Genomic DNA, 25502 nt, shown 5'->3' with positions numbered 1-25502 from the left:
ATTTATAGTTGAATTATTTTTTTTATTTTAGTTTGATTAAGTATAAATCTTTACCTTTACCTTGAAAATGAGGATAAGAAGAAATATAACTAAATTATCTATGTATGTACAACGTGTAAAACGTTTTGCGTATTGTTTGCTTTTGTAATTGGAACATTGGAAATTTAAACCTCCTTCAAACTGAGCAAAAACGAGTTTTTAAAAAAATTGTAAAAATGGTTTACTATCTATTCTTGGCTTGCTCAAATCTAAAAATTTCAAATAGATTTTTTTTTATTTAAACAGTAGATTCATGATGAATTGAGCGGACTGTCGTAAGCTCCAGAAATGAAGAATTACATCGATTAACTCCGAGATTAACTCTTACCAAATTTCTAAAAAATTCGATAAAATTCATATCGAGCAATGTGACAACACGAGGTACTAAGATGTCCAGCAACCAGCAATACGCAATTCAGTTGGTATCTGGAATTCGACCGTGTCGAAGTATTTTTTGCGTACCACTATTTCCTTTTCTTGAGGCAATTCTGCTAGAGCTCGACGCATTTACCGTCGGCGTTTTCCCCACCGGCACAGAAGAACATTCGTTTAAGTTTCATAACGTCTTCTTGAAACTGGTAATGTGATTCCTCGTCCTGAAAATCATGGCCCAAATCGACAAGTGGATGTCAATACGGTAGAACAAATTTTAGACATTGTTGAAAGAGATCCCTGGCGTAGTACTCGAAGTATGGCTCGAGAGGTCGGATTGTCTCACTGGACTGTCCACAGGACTCTACTAGAGCAGTTGTTATATGCGTATCATCTACAGAGAGTTCAAGAATTGTCAGCTGCAGATTTCGTCCCTCGGTTAAATTTTTGTAGATGGTTTTTAACTAAATCTGATTGCAACCCCCATTTTATTTCAAGAATTTTAGCTACGGACGAGGCATGCTTTACTAGAAATAGCATTTTTAATTCACATAATTTTCATAACTAGGCAGAAAAAAATTTACATATCATACAGACATCAAATTTCCAGCATCGTTTTTCGATAGATGTTTGATGTGGAATATTAGGAGACAATCTAATAGGACCTTTTATCTTACCACGCAGATTGACAGGGGAGGCATATTTGAATTTTTTGCAGAATGTTTTGCCGAGCAAATCTGTGGTTCATGCATGATGGGGCATCTGCATATGCGTAGTTCAATAGTTAAATGTTACTTTCGACAATCGCTGGATAGACAGGAACGGTCCCCATTGTTGGCCAGCCCGTTCACCAGATCTAAATCCATTGGATTTTTACTTATGGGGACACATGAAGAACTTAGTGTATGCCAGCGAAGTTGAAACAGTCGAACACTTGCGAGAACGAATTTTTACCGCTACCCATCAAATAAGGATAAATCCGGATATTTTCCAGCGAATGCAAGACAATTGGATTCAAAGGTGTCGTGCGTGCATCGAAAATAGTGGTGGATTTTGAGCATATGATGTAGTTTGTTCTCTACTTGTGCGTTTTAAAATTACTGAGTTTTGCTTTTTGGTAAGTACCTAAATTATTTTTAATACGTATGATTATTTGGACGACGTGAAACTTTGGGTACTTTAATTACATATTTTTTAAATTCATACTTAATTTGATTAAAAGTTAAGTTCCTGTTTTAAGAGATTCATAATTACAAAAATTCGAGCTAAAATTTAAGCCTAAAACTATCTTCGTACTATAAAATCGATAAATTTTATTTTATTTATTTAAAAACTGGAAAACAATTGTCTTGAATAATAGTTGTTTACATTTTTGTTATTCCGTAGGATAAGTGTGCCGCATGCACACATGGAGTGCATCAGCTGTGTAAAATTAGATTAAGCGCGTTGTCACGTTGTGATGAAGCTCCCCAATATTAATACTCGCTGTACCTATTTTGAAAACTGTTAATCTTATTCCCCTGTAATATACAATTTTTTTGTTCATTTACGATTACTCTATCTCATGCTAAATTAACGGCAGCAAACATCTTACAGCCTGTATATTTTTTGAAGTTACTTTTCCTATATTGACCATCTCATAATTAACGGACCATTTTCTTTAATGAGAGCAATTTTTCGATGAAATCACTGCTATTTTTTAAATTAAATGACAATTATGACCAGTTTTTTTTTTAATAAAATCGCTGTTAAATCAACCATTTGAAGAATTAGTCTATATTATAAATTTTATAAAATCGATGAAATGATGATTATTCGGTTTCGGTTTCTTTGTAACGTAATGAACTATGATTGGTTTAAGGAGGTTTATCTGATTTGGAATTGGCGAACAAATATTCATAAAAAAATTAATATAAGCTTATTAATATGAAGAAAATCCTCAAAAAAAAATTATGATTAGTTTGGATACCTAAGAGACGAGATATTAATAAAATAATTTTTCACGATTTAGTACAGAGTCTTATGAGAATGTAGATTTTTTTTTATCTTTCCACTTAGAATGCGCAACAATTGACAAACAATTTCCGCAGCAACTTGTATAAATAGGAAACCGATATCTAAGGAACCGTATGACAGCTTGTAGAAATCGATTAGGTACTTGTAAGATACATAATTTATAATAATTCTCCTTCAAACTGCTGTCGTTGACTAACCTATCCTACATATGCGTGATAGCGGCAACACCGCGGTCTCGACGTAGCGTATTATTTGAAATTCGCAGGTGACCAAATAAACAGAATGATCGAACGGGAGCGAGCGAACGCCGAGACGAGCGCGCCAGCCAAGAGCAACGTTACCAAATCTAAAGGCTTACTACTTTAGTAACTAGCGAATCTACAGAAACTTTCGTTAGACTTTAGACGTACCTACGTACCCTATAAACCTCCTTAACGAAATAAACAATTTTTTAGAGGAAATATGTAATATCCATCACCCAATAAATTCATAGGATGACCAGTAAAACAATAACTTTTAGAGAAAAGAGTAACCGCAAAAAACCCCATTTTTTCGTCCGTTTTTGCGTAGTGTGTAGCAAGAACGGCGAAGGTCGTCCATAGGTCTCCATGGGCTTAAATTGATCGTCATGAAAAATCTAGGTGAGCATAATTCGATTTTTCCAATATTTGTCCGACTTACCCCTACTTAAGGGGTGGAAACCACCCCTAAAACAAGAAACGTGAGAAAATGGTCGATCAATTCTTGGTAAAAATTGGCGGGAATTTGATTGGCAAGGAATAGATCAGGGATGTTCTTCCAAATATGCTCAAGGTGAAAACATCCCCCGCGTGGGGGTAAAACCACCCCTATTGCCGAAAACCGGCGGCAAATGATGTTCCCTTCATGAATTGCCTTTTTTGTGCCACTCTTCCTTATAAATCCAAATGATATGAAATACATGCCCCATAATTCGTTCTTCTGTCGGATTCTGATCAGTTACCCCTACTGAAGTAGTGAAGTGAAACCACCCCTAAAACAAGAAAACAGAAAAAATGGCCACCAAAATCTGGGTAAAAATTGGCGAAATTCCACATGGCAAGGGTAACATCAAGAATGCACTCCTAAAAATGCTCAAGGTGAAAAACACCCCCGCGTGGGGGTAAAACCACCCCTATTGCCGATAGCAGACGGGGAATGATATCCATTTCATGAAGTACTTTATTTCCCCCACTACCCGACAAATGATACGAAAGACGGGCCCCATAATTCGATCTTTTGTTTTACCCCCACGTGGGGGGTGGGTTTATCATGAGCATTTTTAGAAGGACATTCCTGATTTTACCCTTGCCATGTGAAATTCCCCCAATTTTACCAAGGATTTATCGACTATTTTCTCATTTTTCTTGTTTTAGGGGTGGTTTCCACCCCTTAAGTAGGGGTAAGTCGGGCAAATATTGGAAAAAATCGAATTATGCTGACCTAGATTTTTCATGACGATCAATTTAAGCCCACGGAGACCTCTGTACAACCTTCCCCGTTCTTGCTACACACTACGCAAAAACGGGCGGATTTTGCGGTCACTCTTTGACTTTATTTATTTACATAGTTCTAGTAGTGATACATTGATTTCAACGTTTTTTTAACATTTCGATGCTTTTTTTTGTAGAACGATTTATCTTTTTCCTCAAAATATGCCTCAGTTTTGGCAATCACTTCTTCATCGGAGTCAAATCTTTTTCTCTGGTCCATTCTTTTTATGTCTACAAACAGGTGGTATGAGCCAGATCCGGAAAATACGGTGGACGGAGAAGCAATTCAAAGTGCAATTCGTGCTATTTTACTATTGTTTCTTTATTAACACACAAAACTTACATTTTCCCATTATTTTCAATATTACAACAGCAGCTATAGCTAGTTCGCTTACCACAAGTGTGACGTTCTTCCGTTACGAACCTTTAGAAGCGGTATTGAACTAACTCCGATACGAAAATGTCCTTGACAGTCGGATCCCCAATTATAACACCCGCCTCATTCCACTAATTCGCCAAAAATTGAACGTTTTTTATTAACACCATTTTCCTTATTAACAAACTTACAAGTAATTCGAGCCTTCTGTTTGGCTTCTCCGTCTCAGCGACAGACCCTCTTGCCCATTGTTAGGGCTTGCCGGCGCAAAACAAAGTTTGCCATTGTCCCGAATTCTTAATTAATTCCACAATCATTCAACATTAAAGTCGCTTCCATTATGAGAAACCACACCATGTCAAATAAAATCAGGGCCCCCCCAAAGGCACGAGAGGAACTCCCGAATTAAACAGAAGAACACAAGTTTCACTTTTGAGGGTTCCGGTATTTTTGATATTTAAATGCTTTTGATCTGCGTATATAATTAATTAAGAAGGTGAGAACTTAATTAAGGCTTTAATTACAACATGGGCTTGGTTTCTTTGGGAATTTATATAAAACGTTGGATATAAACGGCGTTTCATGTTAACAGAACATACTCAGAAATACAGAACCCTCTTGCTTTAATTATGACATGGAAACTCAGCAGCAGCAGCTTAAAGCAATGTTCATGTTTTGCTGTAAAATTATTTATTTTCTTTAAAAATTGCAAAACGATGTTTATATTTATAATGTTATAAAAAAATTAGAAATATTGAATTTTCCGGTGAAAAAAAGAATCTATTTGCCCTGACCTCTAGTTAAAAAAAATCTGTATCAATTTTTACAAATACAGCTTTTTGCTTTTTAGTTATTTTACGTCGCGCGTCGCCCTGTTTCTGTTACTCTGGCTAAACACCGACGCCAGGAGACGAGCAACCCTCAACCTGGAAATGTCTTCCTATATAAACCTTGTCTATATTTTTATAGATAAAAAGTGAACGAGCATCGCGAGCCTTTCCCGAATGGTCACCCATCTAAGTATAGTCTTTCCGATCTCAACTGAAAAACCAACAGGTTGGCAGTACATATGTACCAAGTTCGGTCGCTCACGCAGCAACTCGGCATTGAAATATTTGAAAAACTTGTTCCCATTTTTCTTTAGCCATACCCATATACAGGTCTAGTCGTCCAGTTGAAGAGTAAGCGCGCGGGCAAACGCGGCACAAACATAGCCGCATTGGTCCACCTGGCCACATATTGGGTTGTCAACATATGGCCTAGCAGTGCAGTGCAGCAATGCGGAATTTGGTGTGATTCAGGTAATTTTAATTTATTATAGGCACCTCCTGTTAATCATTTATAAAAGGGATATTTTGTTTACTAATATTATCACAACATGGCATTTTGGAGACCTTTTGAAACGGAACAAAACGAAATTTACCATCAAATTGTGTGAAGAAATAAATAATTAAAATATGTTGTTAGTCAAATGGACATACAACAGAAATTTTTACAAATTATTTTTTACATTTAGCAGAAAAAATTTTTAGGGACGCCAATGAATCTCATTAAATTTTATTGCTAGACGTTTTTATACATGTTCAACTGACTTCGGAAAGACTATACTAACAGCAATCAGCGTTACTTGACTTTTCGTATCAACGACATGAATTGCCAAATCGCTAGACCTCACTCGCCCCTGTTACAAATATTAAACCTTAACTAATTTACAATTTCCAGCCTCAGGCTCTTTTATTTTTTTCTTTTCAATCTTCTTTGAGCTACCTGGTATTTTCATTCACTCTGTTCTTATTTGTGCCTCCCGGTGAATACTCTCCAGTTCAGTACTAGCTTGACGACGACCAAGTTTTCGTCTAGTTGTATTGTTAAATGCCTATTTTTTCTCGCAACTTCAATTTAATAGTTTAGCTTCTAGTCCAGGCGGTATCTGTTTTAAAAAGGGTATACTTGCGTCAAACGCATATGATCGGAGATTTTTACTTTAACGGGTTCTAAATAACATCAGAAATGATCATTTTTCTATGCAAATAAAAAAAAACGTGCGCTTAATTGTTATTGCAAAAAAGTATAAAAAATAGCAAAAAAATTCATTTTTTTCTTGGATTTCTCGTCGACAACTTAGCAACTATTTATTTTAGACAAAAATGGATGAGGAAAAATAGTTTTGTAATTAAATTTTGATCAAGATAGAGTTAGTTGCAATTCGAAAAAATAATTATTGTTATTGCAAAAATCGGAAAAATCATTTAAAAAATTGCAAAAAGTGCTAGTTTATTTGTCAAATTTTTTCAGACACTTGAATAATACCTAGAATCTTCATACTTTTCCTAATTAAACTTCTTAGTGCATAGAATCATCACACCAAATTTCATCCAATTCGGTTCTATAGTTTTTACATAATACCTAATTGTTTATTTTTTTTTTAAATTAAAAAAATTTCAAAATCAAATTCCTAAAAATCTAAAGCCTTTGAATACTTGAAAATTTTACCACAAAAAGAAGAGCTCTGAAGCTATAAAATGATTTTTGAAAAATTCAAATCGGATGATTAGGTGAGCCCTGGTGATTGTTTAAACATATTCGTATATTTCACGTTTATAAACAATTGCAATAATTTAATGTTTCTTTCAATTTTTTTTTAATTTTAAAATACGGTTTGAAAGTACTCGGAAAGACGAGTATTTAAAAAAAAACCTGATGATCCGCCCATTATTTTCGGAGTTATAGCCCGTTAAAGTTAACCCTTATTTACTGTAAAACTATAAGGGTATAAGGGCTGTTTTTTGAACTAGTAGGTTCGTCATTCCGAGTACTTTCCAGATATAAATTTTCAAAATTTGCAATCACGGGCGACCCATTTAAAATGTCACTCAAAGATATTCAAGACCGTGTGAAATCAATGAGGTATCAGTGGTTCGAGTTCAAAAATGCTCTGAGTATTGCACCCACTGCCAAGGGCAAATGTGAAAAATGCTTACAAAACAGTGGAAGTAGACGAGTTCGAAGTCGATTTTGAAGAAGACATGTCAGAAGAAAGTTGCAACTAACTATATTGATCAAAATTTAATTACAAAACTTTTTCCTCTTCTATTTTTGTCTAAAATGAATAGTTGCTAAGTTGTCGACGAGAAATCAAAGAAAAAAATGAATTTTTGCTATTTTTTATACTTTTTTTGCAATAACAACGTTTTTTTTTATTTCCATAGAAATATTATCATTTCTGATGTTATTTAGAAGCCGTTAAAGCAGAAATCTCCGATCATATGCGGTTTACCCAACCCGAAACAGATACCGCCTGGACTATTCTAATAGCTAATGTTGGAGATAAAATTCTTCGTGGTTTTTTGCATAGTTTAACTTTCTTACCCTTTTCTGCAGAACACTGGTTATTCTTAGGTAAAACCTTTATTTATTTTTCTTTTTATACTTAGATCATTAATTTTTTCTTATTTCACTTTGACTTATAACCTATCCACTTTGGTTTGTTTGAATGTTTGAATTTTATCAACAATTTTATTTCTATTTTAGAGCGACGTTTGGCGTTAGATTTTCTAGTTATTATTATTACTATTATTTTGTAGTATTATTTACTATTATTTAATGGTAAGGCAAACGATCTTATTGTGATATTGTGAACGAAATCATGTAGAGTAACACTTGTAACAAATTGTATTAATAACTTAACGGCAAATTTAATCCGCTGCCTTACGGCTTCTACAAAGTCGATTACATTTTCATGTTGCTTATTGTTTATCGAATTATAAAGTTCCCCATACTGTAAAATATTTTCGTTAAACGAGGGGTAGGGGGAACCAATCAGCAACGCAATTCTCGGCCCTCCGACTACACAGACTTGACATATTTCCACTTTGCGGGAGGATAACCAATAATAGCTGCCGGAACTTTTAAAAGCAAAGTTCTTTTCTTCTAACCGATTTATTTCACTGACACCCGAAGTAAGGTTTGAGTTTGGAAGCGTCTGGGAGCGGGACATATTTTTAAACATTGCGCTACATTGGAGGAAGTCTGTTTCTATTAACACCATGGAGTAAATGAAACGAAATTATTTAAAAGATGCTGAAACTGAGAAGACAATTAATGTTTATAGAATTTAGAAAAATTAATTCAACATATATGAAATTTAAAATGAATTAAAAACTCAAAAAACTTTTTTTTGCTAATTATTGACAAAATGTTCCCAAAATCTTGCCTTTTCGAGATATTCAACGTCAAATTCTCAAAAACAATATTTTTCGCGAATATGTTGCGCCCAGTGCCTTCATGGAATTTGAACCAATCTTGTAGATAATGGATGTCGGATGCATAGAATACGAGATATTTCAATATCTTATAATACCTATTTAAGATTGGGACTCCTCAAAGAACGTCTGAACAAAAATTCAGCTTGGAGGGAATTGTCGAGGTAAAATGTTAATTTCCCTGGAAAGTCTATATTCCTGTTTGAAATTGACATCATGCTGAGTTAACATTATAATGTTATATGTTACAATTTTGGCATTATATGAGTTACAAGTATTTCTTGTAATTCGCCGCAGGACAACAATTCCGCGTGCTGGTAACAAAGTTCTGTATTCTAAAAACCCATACAAGATAAAGTTGTATGATTTACATAGAACTTTATAATGCGGTGTTTTAAAGATCTCTGCTAAAACAAGGGTGTATATTTTGCATATAGCCTTATGCCCTAAGCTGTTGTTTATTTATTAAAGGTGCAAGCAAACGTACAAAAATAATTATAAAATATTCTACGCCTAGCCACTCATGTGCAAATTGACTTAATCTATATTATCATCGAAGGGTTTCTTAACAAATTTGAGTATTTTTCTCCCTGCAAATTTTTGCAACTGAAAGGACTTGATTTTTTTGGCAGTCTTTAGCTAACGGATATAACTGTAATGAAATCGCATAGTTACTTTTTGAGAAATAAAAAAGGGTTTCCCTAATTTGTGATATAAAATATCCCATGAAGAAGAATCATAGTCGCTTCAAGTGTTTTTGATTGACAGTTGGTAGAAGGAAGAGCAAAAACAAGCCCTTATAGGTAGGGAATTCTGGAAGGAAGCCTAAATAGTAGAAGTGAGAACAGTGTGGAGATGGGTAGTAAGACGATCGGTGGGCAGTGTGACAAAACAGTGAAAAATCACCCGTATTAATTAGCAGGTAATATTCTTTAAGTACTTTGTTGTTAATTGTTCTATGTAATTTTATGATTGTGATGGTTTCATGATAAAAATTGTGTATGTTTAGCCTTCATTGTCTTACGCTCAGGGGCGTATATTTTTCTAAGATAAAATTGTTACAATTAGTATTAACGATTGCTCATTATTTATTACTTGTTAAAATATGTATATATTGTCGTGACTGTCCAGATATTGCAATAACAACTCCTTTGTTTCACATTTAACTTGTTTTGTCATGATTACGTTGTTCAAAAAACAAATACTAAAGCATTTCTTGTGCTCACTTTATGTCATACGCATATAAGAGCCCTGTTGAATTTACTAACATTTTCGCCCGTGAGGAATGAATCTATAAAAAGAATAATTAAATACAAAAAAGAATTGCTAAAACAGATCTTCCGAAATCTCAACTCATAGCTGGATTGCCTCCCATATCGGACTCCAGTACCATCCGGCTTTGCCGGCTAACTAACACCAAACCTCTTCAGTTTTACTTGGAAGTGTGTATGTCTAATTTGAGTGAGGTGACATTTAGTGAGAAATTAAATAAGTCGGGTGTTATTTATTTCATTAGCTAAGGATCTTAATTTATGCCTTTTGTTAGAGGTTGTTTTATATTTATATATTGGTAGTTAGAGCAACGATCGTGGATTTCTCTGCCATGCTCTTTCCCCACAGGCGCTCTAGGTCAGCCTGGCACTCTCATTTTATGTTAAATGGTTGTTAATGTTTTTGTTGTTCTTTTTATTTGTCACATGTTTAATTTGAAGACTGTTGTACGTAAATAATAAAGTTAGGTGTATTTACTTTACTTTTGTTTTATAAAATTTCACCATACTTCCCCTCTTTGAAGTTAGTAGCCAGCGCCTTCCGATCAATTAAAAATTGATGTGTACAACGTAGGTATTCTTTATGACGATCACATATTTTTGGCCGCAACTACATATTTATTTTTTTCGATCGAACCCGGGGTTGTTATTAAATGTGTAGTATACATTTAATAATTAATTTCTGTTTTGAAATTATTGAAACAAAATTTGGATAATAAAACAAAGTAGGTAAGTAGGATATATCGATGTAGTCATGGATACTTTGTCAAACATTAGTCGCCATATTGCTAATTGAGTTCATTTGTGATTGTTTGTGGTTAAGTTTGCTGAAAACTCTGTAAAAATGGAATCTAATGAAGATTTAGGTGTACCTACCTGAAGAGATACTGGAGTGTGCGAAAGAGATTTCTTTGAATCTTCTCCCAAAGAAATCTCGAGAAATTTATGAATGTGTCTACCAACGTTTTATGAATTGGTGCAAAGAAAAAAACATTAAGTTGTATTCAGAAGATGTATTGATAGTGTATTTCTCAAACTCAGCAAATAAAATGAAGGCGTCAACGCTTTGGTCACAATATTCAATGTTGCGGTCAACGTTGGATACAAAGAAAGGGATTGATATAAGCAAATATTCAAAGTTACGTGCTTTTCTCAAGCGACAAAACGATGGATGTGTTCCGAAAAAATCGCGAGTATTTACAAAGGAGCAAGTCGATTGCTTTTTGAATAGTGCACCTGATAATTTATATTTGATGATGAAGGTAAACCCTTTAAAAATAAAAGAAAAAAAATTTAAAAAAGCTTCTTTATAGGTCGTCCTAATATTGGGGGTTGCAGGTGCATGCGTTCTGATGAATTAGTAAATTTAACAATTGATAATGTTGAAGATGAGAAATCCGCAAGTCCCAATACCAAAACCAAGAGACCACGTTCTTTTACTGTGCTGGTAGACAATTAATTATTTAAGCTCTGATCGAAAACATGTTCCACCCGGATTGGTAGAATCGATTATTTCTCAGATATGTTAGTGGAAATTTTTGAAGCTGGACAAGTGGAAAGAGTACAATAGGCACGCATTACGACGAACGTGTGCTACCCTTTTAGTTAACGGCGGTGGTGACCTCACTTGTATTAAAAGACACGGAGGATGGAGATCGTGAACTGTGGCGGAAGGCTACGTTAAAGACTCACTTTTGAATAAAGAAAATATTGCTAAAAGAATACTGAAAGTTGATAGTGGTAATGATAAATCAAGCACCGTTGTCATTTCTGATTTCACAACATCTGAAAATAAATATAACTGTTAATGAAAACGTGTTGTACTGCTTTGAGAATTGCTCCAAGAATGAGGGTAGTGGCAGTTTCAGTGGTCTATTTAATTTTTATACTTGTTCAAACTGTGTATCAATGTGGATAAACAAAAATTATTGTAAATATCGTTGAAAAAACTTTTGTAAATTAAAACTTGATTAATAGGTACTTTTAGGCCCGGTACTTTGATTCTGGGTTAAAGCTTGATTAACTGATCAGGCGATTAGACTGGACATAATATTGATTTATTTTATAATGTATAATCACAGTCTAATGGTCTGATTAGTTAATCAAGCCTTAATCGAGACTCAAAGTACCGGGACATAATCTAAGGATTAAAAGTATCAGCTTTAGCTCTTAGGAATAAAAGTGAATACTTTTGTTGCTAAGATACCATTTTTTTTTCTAAGAAAGGAAAATTTTAGAGACTTCTGTCAGTCAAAAAATGTCATAGTTTTGTGACGGTTTCAGAAAAACATATTTTAAGTGTTTTAAGTTTTTCCATTTTGTCTAAATCAGTCTTTAAAATAAGTAATAATTGAGGCTTTAAAAAAATCTAGGTCTGACTCATCCGAGAAGTTTAGGGTTAAAAGTGATTTTGTCAGGTTTTTAGTTTTGTAGCACTGATTTATTGCCATCTCAGTATAGTTCGGGCAAATTAAGTTTTTTTTTTCAAAAATCGGGCCCAACTCAAATTTTATGGGCTTAAAATTAAGGTAAAAAATACACAGAATAAAAAAAAGCCTACCTAAATTTGTGTATTGTGTATTTGCAGAGGTTGAGTGTCATATTGTTTATAACAAAAGTAAAAAGATAATTGCTCTTTTTTCAGTTTTTCTCTTATATCTCCGAAAATAAGTCTCTAATCGACATGAGGTATACTTATCGATTTTGTTGCTGAGGAAATTTGCTATAAGGATAGGCTTTTGCAAAAGTTCGCAAAATTTTTTTTACATTGCAAAATTAGCGGTGAAGAAATAAATGTGCAAAATTTGACTAAAATTGGATGAAACTACAGGAAGAGATAACTGTTAGGGTGCTCAACAAATACCCGCAATCCGGATCCCCAATTTCAAAATGGTGGCCTACTGCAAAATTATAAAATCGAAAATGCGAGCGCGTATATCTTCTGCCCAAGTGAAAATATCGAAATTCGGTAAAAAAAGGGTCAAAAGGTAATTACACTGCCTCGCGTTTGCGTAAATTTCATATTTTTAAGCAAAAAAAAAGAGTTATTAACAAGAAAACCAAACAAAAAGGTAACTAGGGTCCTTATCTCGGCGGTTTTTTAATATACAGATTTTAAACCAATTACATCAAATAGTGCTTAAAAAGACATGAATCTTTTTTGTTTTAATGGATTCGACCAAAAAATGACCAAGTAAACGTGCGTTAAGCATGGTTGACACCAGCCGAGTAAATGACCGAGTCAGTACGCTCGGCCGAGTGCTAGGTCAATATGGACACAGGGTCCAGTAGTGGAGTGAGCACTCGGTCCAGCAAAGAACCGAGACAGTGAATAGAACGACGTTCTATTCCCTCGGCCGAGAAGTCGATCTTCTTCCACCCCCTCCACACATGACACTGACTCGGTTGCTTATTCGGCATGTAGGGACAAGCTTTCAACGTGCAGTGTTATTAAGATTTTGTTTTAACGGCTGTTTGCCGTTTGAATGCTTAAAAAATATAGTGTTTTGTGAAGTTGGAAATGGCAAATAAGTGGAACTCTGAAACAACTTTAAAATTTATTCAAGAATATAAGAGTCATTCGTGCTTGTGGGACTTTAAGTCCGAAAATTACAAAAACAGGCAAATGAGGGAAGCAGCTATATTAACAATTATAAAAGTCATGGGTATAGAAGGTTTTGGTGTTGTAGAGGCTAAAAATAAAATAAAAAATCTCCGTTCCACGTATAGTCAAGAGATAAAAAAAATAAAGGATTCCAAGAAATCTGGTACTGGAGTAACCAGTTTTCAGGAATGAAGAGAAGAGAGACACCTATGATAATGTAAGTAAATGTATTTAATACAACGATTTATTTAATACATAATACATGATATATAGCTAGTAAATCATTATACTTTGCCAAGGAACAGCAACTTCGTTAGAAAAAAAATGAGCGTACTTATCACGTAATTCTCTAGTCAACCTAGATGTATGATTTCCACCAACGTTATAAATGCTTGTCAATGTTGCTGCTGTTTCACTCCTCCATAAGCCTTCAATGACTTCTCCAGTATTAACATTTTCTTCGTCAACACTACCTCTGTGCAAGTATGTGCTAGAACTTCTGATTCTTAGCCAATTATGTAAAGCACACGTAGTTCGTAGAATTTTATCAGTTACTCCGACATTTGTCATGATAGGTTTTTGAAATATCCGGAATCGGCTAACTAAAATGCCAAAAGCATTTTCGACAATTCTACGTGCTCTACTTAGCCGATAGTTAAATATTTTCTGTTCTCTTGTCAGAGGTGTATGTGAATATGGCTTTAGTAAATATGTTTTTAGTGGAAAAGCATAATCACCCACTAAGAGCCCTCCATCTGGTAAGATACCGCCATTTTCCAGTTCATGGTATATTGAGCAGTTTCTGAAAATACCACCATCAGAGTTTCTTCCTGTTGCGCCAGTATTAATATAACTGAAACAGTAGTCATGATTGACGATCGCCATCAAAACAATACTGTTCGTCCCTTTGTAATTCCAAAATTCACTGCCACAATGACCAGGTGCTTGGATTGCTACGTGCTTTCCATCGATCACACCACAACATCCAGGAAAATTCCATCTAATCCTGAATCCGTTTTCTATAACTTTCCATTCTTCCTGATTTGCTGGAACCTAAAATATTTTGTTTTAATTTTGCAGATTGAAGAGAGCTCATTAGAAAGTCAAGATCAACTGTCAGCAAGCCGAAATATACAAGAGCATCCACCACCCAACAAAAAGAAGTGTTAAGATATTGCGACCAACCAACAAGTCAGTTCTGCAGGATGTACAGAATCTTCTCGGCGAACTACAAAAAAAAAGAGATATTTCGCGCTATTTCAGATTTAAAAGCTTTGAACGAAAGCGTCTTAGAACCCGTTGAAGACGCACATGATGTATTTGGTAAAAGCGTTGCTATGCAGTTCAAGGAATTTTCTGAAGAAAACGCGCTACTTGCTAAATGTAAAATACAAATTATTTTAACTGAAATTGGCATAAAAAATTTGCAAGAAAAACGTCATAATACTGTATCCAGCTTGGTTGGATCACGGCCTGAGTCATCTATTTCGTCATGCAGTTACATATCAGTTCCATCTACTTCTCCTGGATATTGCTGTCAAACTTCAACATCATCAAATCATGGAGAAATAGATACTCATGGAATTAATGACGTTACGACGTTGAATAACAGTTCAGAAAGCAACATATTGTCTGCAGCACTACGGGCAACCTTTAACACTGAAAATACTACCGATTATCATTAATTTACATAAAAAGTATTATTAACTTGTAAGTTTTTGTAGAATAAACTAGTACAACCTGAATGAGTATTTTTATTACTCTGCATTTTCTGTTTGCTGACGGTGAAGGCTGATGAAAATAAGTCTAAAAAATTATAAAATTTATAACTTACCTTTATGTATTCCTTTAAATAGCTATAAACTGCATCTAAAACTTCAGGGATAAAACGCGATATTGCCGACTTTGATACACGAAACAAATGTTGCAACGTGCGATAATTGTTTCCTGTAGCTAGATATGTCAGTGTTATTTGCAATTTTATTTTTGCTGGTATTGAATCTCGCATAATTGTGTCTGATTTTGCAATGACGGCAGATATATTTTCTAATATTGCACTGAATTGTTCAAGATTCATTCTTAGAAATAATCTGTATTCTTTTGTATCTTCGTTTTCTAATTCTTTTATTATCGTAGCTGACGCCCCGTGCTGTCTTCGCAGCAACCATTGCCTTGACCAAATTCGTTTTTTCTTGTTATTTATTTCCATTTCTAACTCTGCTATTAAATATGGAATTATAACTCTACTAAACTTTCTTATTCTTTTTCGTTTCTCCATTTTAGTAAAATTTGCACACATGATATATAATCACGAAGAACATACTGAACTCTCTCGCACGTATTCCACTTTATGTGTAGACAGCTACTCGGTAATGTCACTCGTTCGGCCTAGAATTGCTTTGCTGTCTCGGCCGAGCTACTAGGCTGGTGTCAACCAAAGACAGAGTGATCCGCGCGGCAGCCCACGCGGCTGAGCTGTAGCCAGGAGAGGGGAGCACCGTTACGTCATAGTGCCCATGCTGCGCTCGTTTTCTCAAAATTCTTACTTAACAAATGGATTGTGGCACTTAGAAAGCAGCTACCGGGATACTTTTTTAAAATCAACTTTTTTTTTCCCTCTTTGGAATGGTGTAAGCAAAATTCTGTGAAAATCATGCTATCCTTGTAGCAAATTTCCACAGGAACAAAATCGATAAGTTTACCTCCTGTCGAGAAACTGAAAAAAAGAGCAATTATTTTTTTTCTTTTCTTATAAACAATATGACGCTCGACCTCTGCAAATACACAATACACAAATTTAGACTTTTTAGGTATTTTTACTTAATTTTAAGCCCATAAAATTCGAGTTAGGCCCGATTTTTGAAACAGGCATGTGTTTGGTCTAACTCGCCCGGATTAGTAACAAATTAGAATAGAAAACTAATAACTTAATCACAATTTATGTAATTTTATTTTACGAAAATTAACTACTACCTACTGAGCAACACATTTCCCGATAATTCAAGGCATCGTGTGAAAATTTCCCCTCAAATTCAACTCTTCCATATTAACTGCATACACCAACACCGTTATTAGTGATATTACCATGCGCTGGTCGTACGAGGCAGCGATCAGAAACGAGTTTAGTTCAATATTTAAGCTATTTGCTCGGCTCGGGTGTCTAATGCCCAAGCGGAACGCGAATGAACTCTGCCCCCTGCAGGTAACACATGCGGTGAACGATATCCGCAGCGAAGCCCATCCATATCGGGAGTCTCTCGACGCCTCAACCGAATAAATAGGATTACCGGGACACGCCTTGCTTAAATACTGGCATACCTTCCTACCTCCCTTTGGATACTGGATACACAATGGCTTTTGCTGTCGCGTTTAAATACACACAGGGATTAACATTTATCTTAGCGCGTTCAAAGGGACGTTCCGGGACGTCACAGCGATTCTACACTGAGCGAAAGGATTAAGTGATAAACTGAGATTTTACGGAACAGTTCTCATATCCTGAAGTAAATAAATTTGTATTCATTGAAATTCATTGAAATAATACAACGTAATTTCCTATACTGTACTTATATCACATATTAAAAAAACGTTTAGTTGGTTAATACAAAACAGATTTCCATGAATCAAGTTAAAAAGTAAAGAAAAGTAAAAGGTAAATTTTGTGAAACATCGCGTATGCAGGGTATTTCTGAAATAAGTGCGTTCGCTAAAACGAATGATAGAGTTTTACGTTTTAAATTGAAGAAAAAATTTCACATGAAGGTTTAAACAAATTTAAAGCCGTCCCTGGCGCGACAGCCAGCTGTACCCGCCGCGCGCCACATTGCGAAAGCTCTGATGGCGGTTTTGGCGGTTTAAAGTTTACGTTCGAAAGTGCTGAAATTTATTCAAATCTCGTTTAAAAATAGCACAAAAATTAAACGAATTATTTACCAATAGACAAAGTTGTTTCCATGCTTCTAAACGACGGTCAAAATTATGTCACTAAAAACACCACGCCACACATTCACTGGAACCGAGATCTTTTAGACCAGGAAATGTAGGAGTATGCATGCATAATTCTTCGGTCAGGCTGATTTTGTTGTGAGCAGAGAGTAAAAATAGTGTAGAATAATATGTACCATATCCGCACGCTGAAAAAGACGGACGACATTGTTTAAAAGTTGATCAAACATTACAAATTCGAGTTTTTCGACTGTAACTTTTTTTCTTACGGATCTACAGAGAAATTGTAAAATAATTTTTGTTCGTCTTTAAAAGATCTACAAAACGACGTCTCGAGCGTCAAAAAATTTCAAAAGTTACTTGCAAAAAACTGCCGATTAAATAAATAGTAATAAATCGCGATGTTATCACATAAGCTTCTTCGGATAACACTCAATCATCCCTCACTGCAGACAAATAACGATTTGTACAAATCTGAGCGGTACCCGAAGTCGCGCCAATTTTTTTATTGATAGATTTAACAAAAAACTACCGAGTTCCATTTTTTTCTCAAAAAATGCATTTTTATGGCGAAGGGAAATTATTTAAAAAATTTCCTTAGTTGTAAAATTAAATACGCCCTTAATTTATAATTTTTTTAGTATTTTATTACATGTACATAAAAAACACTTCAATTTGAAAAAAGATTCGTCACGATTCGTTAATAAACAGCGGAGTTATGGACTTTCAAAGTTGACGGATATTGTTGAATAAAGTGCGAAGCGAAAAAAAAATGTGCACATAATCAGCAACCGGAGTACTTTCAGTACAGTAAATATTAATAATTGTACGGGCAAGAGAGAAGTTACATAAAACAATTTTCGAAACTCAGCCGAGTTCGATTTCCCATTAAGTGCCACGCGGCGGTGTGGTGGGGGAAGCTGATCGACCGCGTTTTTCAATCTCGAAAAAAGTTTGGATTTTCGATTAAACGCAATAAATATCAGTTTTTATACATGTCTCACCAATCACATATCCTTCAGCAGTTATTTTTCCAATTTTTTTTATGAATAATGTTGCAATAAATTACTCACTCGCGTAGTATCAAATTAAAAAAATATATTATTTTATCTTTTATAGATCCCGAGAAAAGTAAGACTAAAGTTGCACTATCGATTTTGAACACGCGCGACAGCTTTTCACGTCGGTTTACATTTATGGTTAATTTTCTTAATTCAATTTCTCGAAAACGGAAGTATTTAGACCATCAGTTGTTTAATAAAATTTTCTCATTTTCTTGCCCTCTATCACCCTATCGAGAAACACCCTGTATACGTATCATAAAGGTCAATCGTTAGTAAATATAAAATTTTTCATCAAATATGTTCTACAAATATAGTACAAGGAAAAGAGTGGAAATGTCTGTTCCGTTCGCGACTCTCACCTGTATATAAAGTTTCAAAAAAGGAACTGGTTAGTAAATATAAGTAGTAAAGAGTTCAACAAATATATTTTGTGTGAGAGGATAAATTAGAGCCTCTTTAATTCAGTACAATTTTTTTTTCGGTTTCGGTTGTTATGCCATCGTCAGGGAAAAAATTACAGCCATTGGAAAAAAATTGGTTACATGAAACTGCTAGTAAATGACATAAAAACATATACAAAATAATGAAAATATCGATCATTTTCTTTCAAGTCATCGTATCAAGTACGAAGGCATAATAGTTTGTCGAGATTTTCATTATTTTACACAAATATTTCACTTAATATCAGTTTTGTGCAGCCAATTATTTTCCAATTACTATCATTTTTCTCCGATCACTGCAGCTAAAACAAGTGAAAAGAAAATAAACCTTGGTACTAAATTAAAATGGATTATAATTTATCCCTTCACAGTTACAACATTCGGTATTGCAATGGATTTTTATCAAGAAAAAAAAAATTAATACCTGGTTGGTCAGCAATTTGAACCCGGTTAGCAGTTAAACATTGATTCAGGAAAAACAGACAAATCTATCTTGAAGAACTAACGCAAAATATTAAGACCAATTTTTTACACTAAACTCAGGTCTTATGATCCATTATGCATGCCGCCGGTAGCAGTTTAAAACTGACTCGTACTGTGTTCGAAGGCAAGCTAGAATCACTCTAACATCTTGAGGTGACAAAGATGTTACTCCTAGGTATCTGTACCTTTTCATCCATTCAAATACAGTGTCAGAGGATGTATTTGAGGTCACCTTCATATCGACTTAACCTGCAGCCCAATTGTGTCCCTTTAAAAAAACTTAACCTGTCACACGCCAATTGCGCCTGACCATTCTTCCACTTTCTTTGATCCTGTCGTCAGTCCATTTGGTTGCGTAATATTGTTGTAACATGAATACTGAGGACTCATATATACCCCAGAAGTAAGGTGGTTAAGAACAAATTATGCAATGATGATATATCCTGACTCATATTTAAGCAAAATCTAAAAAATTACCACGTTCTCCTTAATCAGTATATTAAATTGATTGGACCATTGGATGTCTGAAGTTCTGTAGAAGGATTTGTTGTTAAAATCCTATGATGTTGCTTTCTTTCTCTAAAATCTGATCATCTATTTTTTACCGACGACTTGAAGCTATTTTGAACGTATCTGATTTGGAAAATTGTTTAATACTGCAAGAGCAAGCAGGTCTTGTAAGTAGATAGTGTGAGAACAAACAATTAGCTATTAATACAGATAAGTGTAAGGTCTGCATTGAAATGGCTATTTTACTCACTAGTTCGTTCTAAATTAGAATACTGCAGTCTTATATCCTTACTACCAGATACACATTAACAAGCTTGAAAAAGTTCAACGTCGCTTTCTTAAATTTTTAAGCTTTCGAATTGATGGTTATTGTCCAAATAGAGGATATGAACATAGGCTGCTGTTAGATCGATTCAAAATGCAGTCTTTGCAAACTAGAAGAATACTCAATAGTTTATCTTTCTTATTTAAACTATTTCATGCCAGTGTTGACTCAGCATATCTACTGGGTTCCTTCAATATACGAGTTCCTAGACATGGGTCTCGTGCTGATTGCATGTTCTATTATGAGAGTGCTAAAACTAACATACTTTTTAAAACTCCCATCTATGTCATGGCAATAATTATAAATTAATATCTATGCAGTGTGACATAAACCACCGTACCATAAATAGCAACTGAATTTTTTAACTTACTAATATTATAGAAACTAGAACGTATTTTGTATTTTATATATCTATTTGTATTTATTTAGAATTATGATTTTTTATATTTTTAATGTTTATACTTGAATGTCTATACTTTTCTGTTCTGTAATTGGAACATTTGTTCTGTTGGGAATTTTTTAATTTCCTCTTCCATAACGTGCCATCTGATATTTGTACCAAATTAAAAATGTGGAGCATATAATTATTAAGGAATGTTTAGTCCAATTTCCCGCTTTTAATATCAGCAATCTCCTATTAAACTTCTTTCAGTTATTAATAGGAACACACTTACATAATAAAATCGACAATTTTAACCTGATATAATTCTCAAAATCCAATTGCAACAAGTAGCAAAAGCTTACATAAACCGTTTTTACTCCCATTCACACTATTTCCTTCAGTGTCTACTGAGTGATAAAACCCCAGGGCAATTCACAGCTGGGGTAAAGTTAGTGTTGTGAGGGTCTTGAAATTCAGAACTACGTCGTCAAGATACCTGCGGCGTAACACAAGATATGTCTACATGTAGCATGAAGCCCGATATGTTACAGCAGCTGGCCCGGTAGTTAGTATTCATGGAAGATCCTGCGCTATTCTGCTAGCAGCGATACGTTGTAGGAGCTGATAGATTTGACTATCATAGGCTCAGGATGAATCGAGTATTAGGTGTAGTTGGTAAAATAATTCAACTAGACAATGGATAAGGGAGTTAAATCGTTCGACATTTTCTTTATTTATTCTTTCCTTTCAAAAGATTAGTTTAAAGTATTAAATTATACTTGGTAAATTTTTGATTTTCAGACTTACATAAACGTTGTTTGTGAAAGTTTGTGCATTGCTATCACTCTTCGGACAATTGTAGAAAAAATACACAATCAAATTTATGATTCTGACATACAAAAAATTGCAGATTGCGATTCACCATCAGAACTAGATATCTGCGTTGAGTTTTGTTGCGATTAATCCATCTACTATCGGCCGTTGTTGGTATTGCCAAATCCGCTACATAATGAGTCATTATAGAAATTGTCAATATATATATTTATTAAAAAATAAATATTTGTCTTATAAAATTATGATCTACGGGTTTTCTTTTCCCAGCTAGAGGGCGCTAAAAAAATATAAAAAATTTGTTTTTTTAATATTATTTTCAATGCCAAAATCTTTTTTCAATGCCTATTTGACCATGTTCGGTGGCTGAGTCAAGGCATACTTCATACTGTTTTTGTTATTTTTATATTCCTATGTTAGCAGTGGGAAAAATGGTATTTACAAAAGTTTTATTTACAGAAACATTACAAGAGCAAGAAATAAAACGCAGGAGGGTAATTTTGTTTAAAATAAAAAATGGAGCATAAAATATAAAATATTTAAAAAATGTATTTACCAGTGGCGTACCACAATTTTCTTCGAAAAACGTTATGGTACAATCCCTACGCACGCCACTAAGTAACTTACAAAGTCAATTTTTTTCCTGTTACTAGGAGATTATCAAATTGAGCTAAGGCTAAAATTTCGTTGCATTATCTTATAATGTTCGAAAGTTATTGGAGAAAAACTAAATTTTTTGAAACTTTTTAGCGCTCTATAGCTTGGAAAAGAAAACCTGTAGAACATAACTTCATATGAGAAAAATTTATTTTTTAAACCAAAAAATCCACCGTTAAAATTTATTCCCAACCTTTAGATACTTTATACAGAGTAGATATAATAAAGATTACAATAAGGACGTTATTATTACATTATATTTCAAGAAATTCTAATGAAATGTGATTACTAAAATAAAAAAATATTATGTCATTTATGGTATGCAGAGTGAATTAAGTGTTTGGAGTAAAACTTTAACAGTCGATAGAAAAAAGTTCTTCATGTCGTAGAATCCCTCCTTTTCGAGATACATAATGTAGAAATTTAAAAAAAGGTATCATTTTTTCAACTACCTCTTAGTTGAAGTTGATAAAACTTGACTTATTATAGGGGAAATTCACTAAATCGATAAACAAATTTATCAATAAGTAACACAGTATCTCTAAGAATTTCGACGCTACTAGATATTTTGGAGATCTCGATAATTTAGAGGCGCAAAGTGTTTTAAACATCCCAAGTCGTAGTAACAACATCTCGCGAGAACGATGCTGTTGGCAGAGCGACCGTGGACAAACCTCGCAAGACGCCCATTATGTCAAATTCAAATTTTTCAAAAAATCAAGTTGGAACACGAGATCATGTTGCCTTACATAATTCCAAAATAACAGTCACATTTCACGAAAGGCAAGTCAACAGTCATGAATCGCGCAAATCCGGAGAGTCGGACGTCAGAATTTATTACCCAAAATTAGTCCTTGAGATTTGAGGGAACTACCATGAAGCGGGATCGAACATCGACTGTGGTATCTTAAAGAAGTCTGACCAGTGTGTGTACACGATCCGATTTCAAGCATATGCATTACCGTGCTATACCTTGAGGTCGTTCTTGCTTATTTAGGGTGAAATAAATCTCAAGGATATACTAAGTGTTCTATACTACAGGTCTAGAAAATCTGAAAAACCAAACACTTTTTTCTTAATTCATTGAATGAATTTCAACTTTTGTTATATATGTATTTGCATTGTATAGCACCCTTTTACTTACGACATGCCATTTTTTTATGAAAATTTACAGTAATAAATTTTTTATTGCCAAAATAAATTGTTGTTTGTGTACTACCTTGTTGCATTTTAGCTCATAATTACTTAAGTCACTAGCCTAAGCTTCATCACTCTGCATCAACAACATAAAATGTGTTTCGATGAATGTGATTTTATATTTTTATTTCCATACTTAATATCTTGAAAATGAAGCAGTTTATGACTTATATAGGATTTCATAAAAGTGACGCCCGTCCTTCTGGGATTTAATTAAGGGGACAAAAACGAAAATTTTTCGTTTGTTTTTCTTTGTTGAGTTATTCAAAAAAAATATTCAAAAAACAAAAAAAGTGAAAGTGAAATATATATTATGATAATTTCTTACTTGTGAACTATAAAGTGACGGAGCTCCAACATGTTGAAACCAATAATTTAGTCTAACTGTTAATCCATGAACTGTATTTTGGGTTGAAATTACTCGAAGACTTGTACTAGGTTCTGCCTCAACCAATTCAAGAATTTATTCTTCTTTATGGACATTTATTTAGCCCTTGTGGACGTCCGAGTAGTTTTTTTCGCGGATTTAAATCGTCTGTTTCCAGTAACATCAGTTTTGACACAAAAAAAATTGATGATTTTTCAATTTTTTAGTTTTTCTGAATATTTTTTTGAGTAACTGAACAAAGAAAATGGGTCGGAAAATTGTTCACTCTTGATTTTCGATTTCCTTCTGTCCCCTTAATCAAATCCCAGAAGGACGGGTGTCACTTTTGGGACACCTTGTATTTACATAAACTTTTCTCCTTAGAATTAGATCTTATATCGACTGCTAAAGTTTGACTAAAAACTTTTTCTACAGAATTACAAAAACACACTTATGAAATACCTCACTTTTAGGGTCTATTCAATATCCTTATTAAACAATGGCAATTCTTTTACCTTCGCCAAATCAGTTACAAAGTAAATAGCTATATTTCCGTTACTATTTTGAATACTGATTGTATGATTTGTAGCTTTATAAAAACCGTAGTTGTCCGCCTACAGTAAATAAACCAAAGTTTTATAAATAGTTTGTTTTTAAATGTGTGTAACATTATGTGAGATTATTTATGTATATGCATTTAAATTGTAATTTAGATTTACCATAATTCCATGTGAACATCAGAGAAATATAACCTATTTGCTAATAAATTCGTAATTAGTGTTGCAGGAACCCCACAGATAATACAAATTTATTGCCTACCGAACATATTTGATTTAAAATATACGAGATAATTTTTCTTCTATGATATGTGTTGTCTTTATATTTCATGTTAAATTAAACAAAAAAAATGCCTGTCTATGTATCAGGATCCGGAAAAGATAATTAAAAGAGTTTACACATAGTAGTTTTTAGAAGACATCAATTCTTTTCTTTCACTAGTTTATCAGTAGTTTCACCTATGGCATACGTCTCACGTCTCACATAATTCAGTTATAAAATTTCTAAGATTCTGCACTTTATAATCTTCGTATTGTATATTAAATGTTCCCAAATGAAGTAATTCAAGCGAATTAAGTCTTTTGTTCTAAGGGCACACAGTTGCTTGGGTTGAACTGCGTCTCGGCCTATCCGTCGGTCGACTGTTGAAATCATACTGTGTAGTGCAATATAATCTTAATGGAAGAAAAAACGGTCCCACAAGATAATCTCCAATAATACCCATTCAAACTTTTAGTTAAAACTGATGATAATTAATTTCTCCTTTCGCGTGGGGATATTCTTCAAATGCCCATTGATGGCTACTGTGAAAATGTTGCATGAAGTTAAGGGACAACTTGGCGTCGTCAGTTAAAAAGTGGTATTTAGAAACAGGGTCTTTATTTATTTGTTCTCATTATGTTCCTTTTGACAGATATTTTACCTTTGAGAAAAATCACCCCACAGAATGATTAGATTCTGTATATGGTATGGATAAAATCGATAATACTGATAATACTAAATGTTGTTTGGTTAACATTATAGAAACACTCATTTTTGGGGAATTTGTTTCTTAATGGCCATATACTTCATTAAATACGACATTTTCCAATTGAGCTGTTACTGTTTCAGGTCTTCCAATATCATCAACATATTCTTGTTGTCCCAAATCCCAAATTTTGTGTTTTCCTAAAATTTAACATCTGGTAACTCAGAAACTAGACTGCTTACATATGATTTTAAGAACTTTTTAGAATTAACTGTAGAATTACATCCCTTTTATGGGAAAAAAATAAGAAATATTTGCTGAACAT

General features: G+C 34.0%; 1 protein-coding gene across 1 annotated transcript; it reads right to left on the bottom strand.

The window, feature by feature from the left end:
* Positions 1-530: 530 nt before the first annotated feature.
* On the bottom strand, positions 531-15729 carry LOC108911276 (putative nuclease HARBI1). Its single transcript, XM_018716174.1, has 3 exons — positions 15286-15729; positions 14193-14504; positions 531-635 (listed from the first exon to the last, which is right to left on the bottom strand). Exons 1-3 carry the CDS (start codon positions 15727-15729, stop codon positions 531-533), a joined length of 861 nt encoding a protein of 286 aa, XP_018571690.1.
* Between the last annotated feature and the right edge of the window lie 9773 nt (positions 15730-25502).

The sequence above is a fragment of the Anoplophora glabripennis genome, unplaced genomic scaffold (genome assembly GCF_000390285.2).
Source record: "Anoplophora glabripennis isolate ALB-LARVAE unplaced genomic scaffold, Agla_2.0 scaffold350, whole genome shotgun sequence".
Classification (NCBI taxonomy): Eukaryota; Metazoa; Arthropoda; class Insecta; order Coleoptera; family Cerambycidae; genus Anoplophora; species Anoplophora glabripennis.
The sequence above is the reverse complement of the archived record's forward strand: the minus strand, read 5'-3'. Positions and strand labels throughout refer to the sequence as shown.